Genomic DNA, 10,346 nt, shown 5'->3' on the forward strand with positions numbered 1-10,346 from the left:
TTCTGCTAATAGTTAACAGCCGGCGAACAGTGCATGAACAGTATCCAAGGGAATTACTTTTATTTACTGTAAAATAACGGCGCTATAATTAGTACCATTTTCATGTAGGCACTCCAATTGGAAAAACATACAATTACATACACTAGTTCCTTTTATACACTTTCCCAGGCACAGCACGTAAGACTTCATGTCTCGCTGGAGAATTGGTCAAAATAAGTTCCACATGCTTGCCTGCGCTCAGCCAGCGGCAGCGCTGACCATCCATCTCTACAGGCTCCTTCCACCCACATCAACATTAATGGAATTTGCACTTACAAATAATAGAAATGTACAGACTCCCAAGTGGGTCCAGATGTATGCTATAGGCTTTAAAAGTATATAAGTGACAACTTAATGTCTAAGATATGTGTGCATTTCCTGTTCTGCTCATGGTGCACAGCTGAGTTTTTCCCTTATAGTGTAAACCAACAGCATATTTATACTAGATTGAGGTTTAGTTTACCATATATGTTATATATAAAATACTGAACTTTCATTTTAAACTTTAATATTGTTATTGCAATGCACTAAGCAAGTTAAACAAGCTTGTCCTATACAAACATGCATGACAGGCTTATAAGCATAAGACAGATGAGCTGCGTGTGGGAGAGTATCTCACAATAAAGTATCTCAACATGAATACTCTTTGTTTCATATGGTTTATGGTTCATATTATATGTCACAATCTGAACTAATCTTGTCATAAAGAGGTCATATTATCTAATATTTTAAGAAACTTACTGACAATGCAGAGATCATTTCCTGTTTTGTGTCTCTGCATTTTGGTCACACCATGATTTCAATTTGGCATACAACATTTTCTAAATTAATGAGCAGGGAAGCATTTTTATTATATATATATATATATATATATATATATATATATATATATATATATATATATATATAAAAAATAACAACAATAATTATAGATTATGCCAAACTACTTAAAGGGATAGTTCACCCAAAAATGATGATAGAATTTAGATTTTTGGGAGAACCTTTTAATAAGATTTTCTTTTCAAGAAAGGAAAGATTTTCTGCATCACTCTCATCCTTAAATTGCATCAAGTTATGCCTCCCCAAAATGATCAAAATACATTTTTAATGCAGAAATCTAAAACCATTTTCCTTTGAGTTTTCCGCGTACAGACGACACCATTTTCAAAACGATCCCCATTCACACGAAAACGACTGAAAACGCTGTATTCTGCTGCCAGGCCATTAGATGGCGATGAAACACTATAGACTGAACACATAACTCGCATGTGCACGTTTTTACTGTTTACACTGAGACCGTTTTCAAAACTTTGCGTTTTCAGGCCCCCAAAACGCCGTTGTCGTGTAAACGAACGGCCAAAACGCATAAAAAGTTGTACGTTATTGGTTGAATACGGTGTTGTGTAAACAGCCCCTTAGTTTTCTGTTCTATTCTAGAGTTTGCTGTTAGTCTGTTAATACGCTGATTTCACGCAGCCGTTATTTTGAAATCGAAAGCGAGGCTCCGGTGGGAAGAAAACCGGAAGTGTCGCCTTTAATCACAGGAGAGTCGTGAATGCGATGGCGTATTGTTGTGTTTAATGTATAAAATGAGTTATTCTAAAACTGTACATACATTTCTTTCATACTTTAGACTATATACAGTGAAATTCATTTATAAATAAAATATTTTTTTTATATATAATTCAGAAAGTAAAAAAAGAAGCAGGAATGAACTATATACATATCCTATATTGGATATTAACATCCAATAGTGTAAATCGCGGCAGCAGCTTCAGGTTGGTAGTCCAAGGCATTGTTGTTTATCTTTACTTCCGGGGTTCTTCCCACCGGAAGTATTGGTTCAGTTCTCCATTCCCTGCCTGTTTGTTTCTATGGTTACAGATTCCTCAGTTCAGGTGTGTTTTGTTAATGATCTTGTTAGATCCTTTGTTTGCCCTTGTACATAAGCCCTCACTTTCTGTAAGTCCCTGGTCTTGCATTGTTGTTGTTTGATGTCAATGTGTTTGTGGTTGTGTTTCCTCCATGTTATTCTCTGGTTCATTGTTTTAATTCTTGGATTAAAGATTTATTTGGAGTATCTCGTTCGCCGTGCGCTTCATTATAGCTACCGCCGGTGACAGTATGTATGTTCATATATTTTTACATGCGTAGAACCGTGTTCCTGTGAGGCACGGCATTTCATTCCTTTGTATGTCTCCGCATATAGCGGAATGACAATAAAGCTCACTTGAACTTGAACTTGAACAATAAGCACTCAACTCATTAAAGCAAGGGGCTTTTAGCACTTCAGATACAGCAGAATGCCGAGCGCTCCACTGGGTGCAGACAGTCACTCTGTTTTCTCAAGAGTTTTTCCCGTCTAAACTTCCCATGGCCCTTTTTAGCCGGAAAGGAAGCTCACTTCTTACATCAGTCTGATCCATCATGTGGGAAAATACCTCCCACTTAAAGTGAAGCATGCTGGCAGTGTGCCTAAGATAAAAGTACCAGTGGATATGAGACTGTCTGTTAATCTGGCAGAACACAATGGCAGAAGTTCAGTAAAACACTACAGTTGTGTTTACATAATGATTCACCGTTACGTGAGACACATCCTCTGGACCTGACCGTCTCGCCACTATGCTCCACTAACACGGAGTACTTCCCATCTGCACCCCTGTGGGAGGGCAAAGCATTTACTGGGAGTTATTCACCCCTTGGCTCTGTTATTGTATGTCTATGAATGAAAAGGCCCTCGGGGACTTTCTCAGCTTGACGGAGGTGTTTGTCATCCTGAGAGGCCTAGCGCAGGAGCCTGTGAGACTGAAGCGTAGCACGGCCACGGTCTGCAGGAAGTAAAGAAACTATAGGAGACTGCTGGGTAATTCTTCCCCTGAGGCTCTTCACACAGCTCCGCAGACCCACTCTCCTTTCTCCAACGAACAATGGATAGGACTGAAACTGCAGCCTGGATGCGGACTGACTAGGGCTCTCCAGGCAAATGCGACATATTTAATATCTTCTTGTGCAAATCAAGGGTTTCCATGTGAAAATTAATAGCCTTTGCTTGGTGTATTGACACATTTTGAATTGAATCCACTTTCAGGGTCATTTCTGTAAAGCATGAATATGCTGTTGTGTTGTAATTAAGCATGTACTTCCATAAAAGTTTACATTAGACTTTCAGAAAAATGCTCTGCTGAAGCTCAAAACTCTCTATTTTTTTTTACTTTAACTTGATTATAAACAATGTAATTTTAATAGAATGTGTAACAGGATGGAAATAAAGAGCTAAAGTTAGCCATCTGTTGGATTTTGATAATATAATACAGATTTCTGTCATTTTATCAAACTGGATGGACTATTGTAGAATAAATCAAAGAATCAGAGAATGTTTGTGCTGTTGTTTGACAACTGAAAATGATGTCACTTCCTGGTAGATGATGTCATTCATGAACCGGTTTCTTAGTTAAAGGTAAATTATAAATAAACACTAACAAGATGGATAAACTTCAATTGGCCTATATAAAAGAAATGGATAAATCTGGAACATTTCTTATTTAAAAAAAAAAAAAGCCAGTTCTTCATTTTAGAAGTTATAAAATCTGCTCAAACCAAAGTAGTGAAATTATTTAAAATTCAAACAAATGTAATATGACTGTCATATGTTCACTTTATTGTAACATTGTGATAAAAGAAAACAATCCTCTTTAAGTTTAAGGAATGATGAGAACATAGAGCAGAAATGAATCACTAACTTGACATTTTGCACAAGGGAGCATTACTCAAGTCTCTCACTGAGTAAAGAAAACATTTTGTGATCTACAGACTGGAAAAGTAATCATCAAAAAGTATGAGCCAACAACACTGTGTCATGAGTGGATGACCTAAGGTTTGACCTCAGCGTTTTTATTAGACATCCAGACACAAGCCCAGAAGACACAATAGAGATGCTTGTCTTTGTCACAATAGAGACTGCTGTCCTATAGTCATACCATTACAGCTAATAACTTGGGCTTTCGTTTAGAAAACGTGAGTTTTAGATTTGGCCAGAAGTCAATCTGGTCTACAAAGTGATAATCAATAAAATCATGATATGATCACAAAAAAATTGGTCCAAAAAAAATAAAAAATCAAACAGACCACTTGAACAGTGTCTGTTTATAAATTTAAAATATGGGTGATGGCAGCTATCAATAGATACAAATATGTACCATACCATTCAAAAGTTTGGAGTCAGTACTGTTTTAATACTTTTTATAATTTATAATTTAACAAAATATCCAATGAATGCTGTTCTTTTGAGCTTTCTATTCATCTAATAAAATAAAAGTCAACTAATAGTCATCTAATAAGATATATCATGGTTTCCACTTTACACAAAAATATTAAGCAACTGTTTTTAACATTGATAAGAAATGTTTCTTGAGCATCAAACCAGCATATTTAAATGATTTCTGAAGGATCAAGTGACACGAATAATGGATGCTGAAAATCAGTTTTGCCATCACAGGAATAAATTGTATTTTCAAACATACACTGTAAAAAAAATAATCCTGTAAAAAAAACGGTAAACTACTGGCAGCTGTGGTTGCCAGCATCATACCGTAAAAATACAGTGTGTTATGGTTTTTGAAATTAACAGCTAAATACCGTTTTGTCAGCTACAGCTATATGCTGTTAAATTACAGTTGTATACCGTAGCTGACAAAACAGTATTTAGCTGTTAATTTCTAAAACAGTAACACACTGTATTTTTACCACAGCTGCCAGTAGTTTACCGTTTTTTTTTACAGGATTATTTTTTACAGTGTATTCAAATAGAACGCTGTTATTTTAAAATGTAATAATTTTTCACAATAAATCTGTTACTGTATTTTTGATCACATAAATGCAGCCTTGTTGAGCATAAGAGACTTCATTTTAAACCATAAAAATAAAATACCTGACCAACCCCAAACCTTCAAATGATAGTGTCTTCAATCTACAATATCATTAAAAGAAACTCAGGTCAATGTGTGGATGAATCCCAAACAAAGCAGCATGTTAGTTAACATGTGGGTAGGGTCACCAGTGAAGCACAGAGGAGCTTTGTTTGCCTGGTGAGGTCTTTCACTGCTGTACTATGACTAATGATCCACCAGCTGCAGCAGTGAATGCCAGTAATATTCCCTGGCAGCACGTTGCCTTATGAATAATGCCATAAAACCACTTATTAGCTGCTGTAGCTGATGGCAAAGAAGATGCTATGAGTGATATTTCATTATCGTCTGAACTTGCTGATCTGTGTCGTTTCCCTTCCCTCCACGAAGAGTCATGACCTAGAGAAAGCATCTTTTGGTAGACGGCCTGTTTCTCATAACACTCAGACTTGACTGCAGAAGCTCACAAACAAAAAAAACTCACTCAAATAGCGCTAAACCACTAGCCTAGAAGTGTGCTATGAAGCTTTAACCATGTGTGAGCAATGCCACATAAAAGGAACAATAAAGAGACAACTACTACAAAAGCAAACAATCACTATGGTTACTTCAAATTACGACGCCTGTGGCAAATTTGAAGTGGACCGCATCATGTAGTGTGCTTACAGCCATCACTGAGATATTACACCCACATAACCAATGAAAAATGAAAATGATGTCATCATTCCTTGGAAAGCAAAATCAGACATTTTTACTTTTATTCAGCAAGGATGCCTTAAATTGATTAAAAGTGACATTTATAATGTTACAAAAGATTTCTATGTCAAATAAATGCTGTTCTTTTAAACTTTCTATTCATCAAAGAATCCTGAAAAAAAAATGCATCATGGTTTCCGCAAAAATATTAAACAGCACAACTGTATTCAACATAATCAACATAATAAGACATATTTATTGAGCACCAAATCAGCCTAAGAATGATTTCTGAAGGATCATGTGACACTGAAGCCTGCAGTAATGATGCTGAAAACTCAGCTTTACCATCACAGGAATAAATTACATTTAAAAATAGATTCAATAGAAAAAAGTTATATTAAATAGTAATAATATTTAAAAAAAACATTACTGTTTTTACTGTATTTTTATCAAATAAATGCAGCCTTGGAAAGCAAAAACAAAAACAAAAAAAAGAGCCCAAACTTTTTGAAAAGAAACAAAGCAACTTACAAGTCGTCGTCTTTCCTCCTCCACTGTGTTCAGTAGCTGGGAGAATTCCTTGAATGACTGGGCTGTGATAAGAGAGAAGGAATTCCAATCATGAATCCATCGGCTCTGGATCGGTAATTGCTCTATCAGCACATCTGATTTTGCCCTTTGAACTTTTAGCATAAAGGAAATACAGAAAACCTGCAAATAATATTAGCCAGGCAGAAAAAAAATACCATGGCCACCCACAACTGATCAATGCACAAAGGGGTATTCAAACAGCAGACCACATGTTCAAGATGTAGAAATGTGAGAGTAACATAAAGCATGTTTCCTATGTGAGCCCTGCATGTGTGCAACATGGTCAGTCGTAGAAAAAAACGATGACAAATCATTTAATAAGCCAAATTGCATGTTTTATAGTGATCCTTTATCCAGTGATCTAATTTGCCTTGTTTTAATGTTTACAGGACACAATACAAAATGTTATTAAATTGTATTGGCTATCTAAAATAAACCACCGTTGATATTATGTAACACTACTAAAAGCAAAGAGTATGTGCTTCTGTTTTTTTGTTTTGTTTTTAACAAAGGATGCTTTGGATACATCACTTCCTGTGCTGGAATATACAGCATTTTTTCAGTTTGGCGATAAGAAAGGGTCCCACCTCACAGTTCCTCTCATCATTCTACTGGGATTTTAACCAATTAAGAACTCCGATAAGAACTACTTTCAACTACTTTCTATTAGGAGCACAGACCTACAGATAAACACACCCTCGCCATTTTAAAAATCATGTTACAGCAAGACAAATCTGCTTTGATGCACAGCAGGAGAACCATAAATTCACTGAGATGCACTTAAATGGCCTTGCCAGGCACCCGTGAAACAATAGCTATACTGTTGAGATGTTCACATCACATTAGAACAACCGCAACGCTTTCTGGTACTGTGATTTTTCGCAAACCACAAAAGTTTGGGGGTCGTCAGATTTTTTAAATACTTTGTTTGAAAGCCATCTCTTACGCTTAAACATTTCTTATTATTATCAATGTATATTTTTGAGGAAACCTTGATACATTTTATCTTCAGGATTCTTTGATTAATTGAAAAGAACTGTATTTATTTGAAATAGAAATCTTTAGTAACAAAGAAACATTGGCTTTGCTCTCGTTTTTGAGCAATTTAATGTATAATAGCTTAAAAAAAAACTATTTACTTTTTTTTTTTTTTTTTTTACTAACGGACCCCAGACTTTTGAACGGTAGTGTATGGCCATTATTTCTGGCTGCTTAGTTTCTGTTCAATCCAGTATCTCTAATAAATGGATGGGTTTTATACATTTTGAGGATAACATGAGTAATTATATGTTAATACCATTATTAAACAGGCTTAAACTTCAAATTATGAGTCTCAACAGTCTAAATATCTAACAATGTTATGACCAAAATTGGAGGCCAGAAAGGAACATTCTGATTCCTTGAACTTTCTTGCAGACAGTTGTTTGGGTTCATTCAGCAATTGTCTCAGTCTGATAAAAAACCATCACTGTGTTTGACACTATGGAGCTGTGGTACTACAGCAATGTGCAGTGTTCTCAGTTTTATTAGACATTGTTTGTTACTGTTGGCGGGTGACTGAGAATGACAGCTGCAAATAAAAGCTTATAGAGGCATGAACATTTAAGAGATTGTTTTATTGCTTGCATCATTGTTTACAGCTTAAAGGGATAATTAACACAACAAATGAATATTCTGTCATTATTTAAGCACCGTCATCATGTCGTTCCAAACCTGTACCAAAACTTTCTTTCTTCTGTGAAAGACAAAATAATTATTTATAGTTGAATGACCAAGCTGGTCTTTTCAATGCAATGAAAGTGAATGGTGATCACACAGCTATCAAGATTTTAAGGCAAGATTTTTTTGTGAACAATGACTTAAATTGTGAAAATCTTTTTCTCACACAAAGCTGACTAATTTTATGATTATTTGGGCTCGCCTAACTCTGGTCCTTGTATGGATGAGAGCAGCTCAGACATTCTGCAAAACTTCTTCTTTTGAATTGCATGAAAGAAACTAGTTTACTGGTTTAGAAAGACAAGAAGGTAAGTCCATGATGACAGAATTTTCATTTCTAGGTAAACTATTCATAATAAAAATATATAATTTAATTAATTATATGATTGTTCACATAATTTGCATCTTGATCATTTGCTAACTACTTACCAATATTAATCTCATCATCTGTCTCTGCATCTCCAATGCATTCAAACTGGAAATCTTGAAGGGACTGGGAAAATTTCTGCACAGCTGCAGAAAGATCTGTTGAATAGACAATTATTTTATGGAGCTTGCTTGTCATTTGAGCATATTCACTTTGATTTGTTCAGTCTAACAGGAAGGAGATGACATCACAAATACTTATTCAATCAAAGCATTAGTGCAAAGCAAGATTAAAGTCTTTTTGGGAAAACATTCACTGCCTTTTGTTTGGTACAAAAGCCAGAATGAGCCTTCTGCCAGATTGCTTTGAGGCAGAGAATAAAGAAGAAAGTTGTGAAAGAGAATATTGTTGAAAATAACAAGATATAACCAAAGCTTTGGACCTAAAGTTCAAAGACTAGGCTAAAACTTGTACAAAGCCAATCCATCTAGAGGGAGGCCGGAGGAGCCATGCTAGTGAAGTGGCAGATAACAGCATATCTAGTAAAGACTCCTTTCTGATACCATATCAGATCACAGCTGAATAAACAAGCATTTGATGATGGCATACATACACCAACCCTGTACATGCTCACTTCATAAACCTATTAAATATTAGAGAGGTTAAATATGTGTTTACACAACAGGGAGAGTGACACTTGAAATTATTAGCTAACTGAGATGAAATCTTTAGACACATAAGCTATCTTTTCAAGTAGTTAGATGAAATGTCTAGGTATTCAGAGGGCAAAAGGTCAGCTGCTAGTTTGGTCCTTTCTTTTGGGAAGACTGCATGATCTGCACTTTCTCAAGACATCAGTTCAGATTCTCACTCTTATTTAAATTAGGTAACAAAAAGTTAAGTAAATAAATAAAAGCAATAGCCTAACAACAATCAGCAACACTTATTACAACAAAAAGAAGATTTATGAGCAAAAAATACCAAACTAAGCATATGTATATGGATTTTTTATGAGGATCTGAGAATCCTTAAATATTTCACGGGCAATACAAATTTGAGCGCTTAAACCTCAATAAATCATAGGATATCTTACATTGAAAAAAAACGAAAAAAAAACGTGGAAAAAAAAAACACACGACCTGTAACTTACTTTTAAGCGCGCTGATAAGCATATTTCCATCTTTGATTAGTTCCTTAATGAATTTATTAGTACGATCCAGCTCAATTTCGTGGCATTTGAGTCGCTCTCTGAAGTCAGGACTGTCCAGAAAAGAATCACTGAATTCCAGCGCCGGGAGCCCCATTGTAAAAGTGCGGATGAATGAAACCGTGAAACAAAACCTGACGAACACCAGCAACCGAAAAGCTTTAATCCTCTGGAAAAGTCGATTTCTTAAAAATGTAAACTTTCCACGGTTACGAGTCCCGAAACACCGTATCCCGAAATCCCACTTCCGGCATTTTGTTTCCCTGCTCAATCACTGAGAAGCGAGTGTAGCGGTGACTCCTACTGGTCTAATCCCGCTCACCTACAGTAGAACATGAGGACATGATTAGGCGACTGTGCTGTGTTTGGTATGTAGGCTACACCCTCCTGAGGTGACTGGAGAGTTGTGCGTCTCTAGGCTATATGAAATGATATGAAGTTCATTTAAAGAAAGAAAGAAAGAAAGAAAGAAAGAAAGAGTTTGCTGGATTTATTTTTTATGTTAAAAATATTCTAAATCAGCAGATTCTCTTGTTTAATTTAATATAACGTTCACAAAATTGTTTGATGTACAAAAATGCCATGATAGGGACCAGAACGTTTGAACAAAATCAGTATAGGCCACTTCTGACACAATTGGCAGTATACACACATGTTGGATTTTGTTGGGCATTCTATAGACATAATAATAGGCTGTACAAACTGTATAACCTATATTCTATCCCATAAACCTACCCAGAAAACGTTCTGCATTATTACATTTTTAAAAACATCACTTGATTTTATATATGATTTATAAGCTGCTGTTGTGTTTTCCTCATGG

General features: G+C 35.6%; 1 protein-coding gene across 1 annotated transcript in view; it reads right to left on the reverse strand.

Annotated features, from left to right (window-relative positions):
* The window catches only part of arhgap42a (Rho GTPase activating protein 42a), a 26,518-nt gene extending 16,661 nt beyond the window's left edge, over positions 1-9,857 (reverse strand). The window contains exons 1-3 of the mRNA XM_082140384.1: positions 9,467-9,857; positions 8,379-8,474; positions 6,171-6,232 (exon numbers count right to left, since the gene is read on the reverse strand). Of these exons, the coding sequence (XP_081996510.1) occupies positions 6,171-6,232; positions 8,379-8,474; positions 9,467-9,620 (312 nt within the window). The 5' untranslated portion in view covers positions 9,621-9,857. The remainder of the gene's footprint in view (positions 1-6,170; positions 6,233-8,378; positions 8,475-9,466) is intronic.
* Between the last annotated feature and the right edge of the window lie 489 nt (positions 9,858-10,346).

The sequence above is a fragment of the Leuciscus leuciscus genome (genome assembly GCF_965113295.1).
Source record: "Leuciscus leuciscus genome assembly, chromosome: 16".
Lineage (NCBI taxonomy): Eukaryota > Metazoa > Chordata > Actinopteri > Cypriniformes > Leuciscidae > Leuciscus > Leuciscus leuciscus.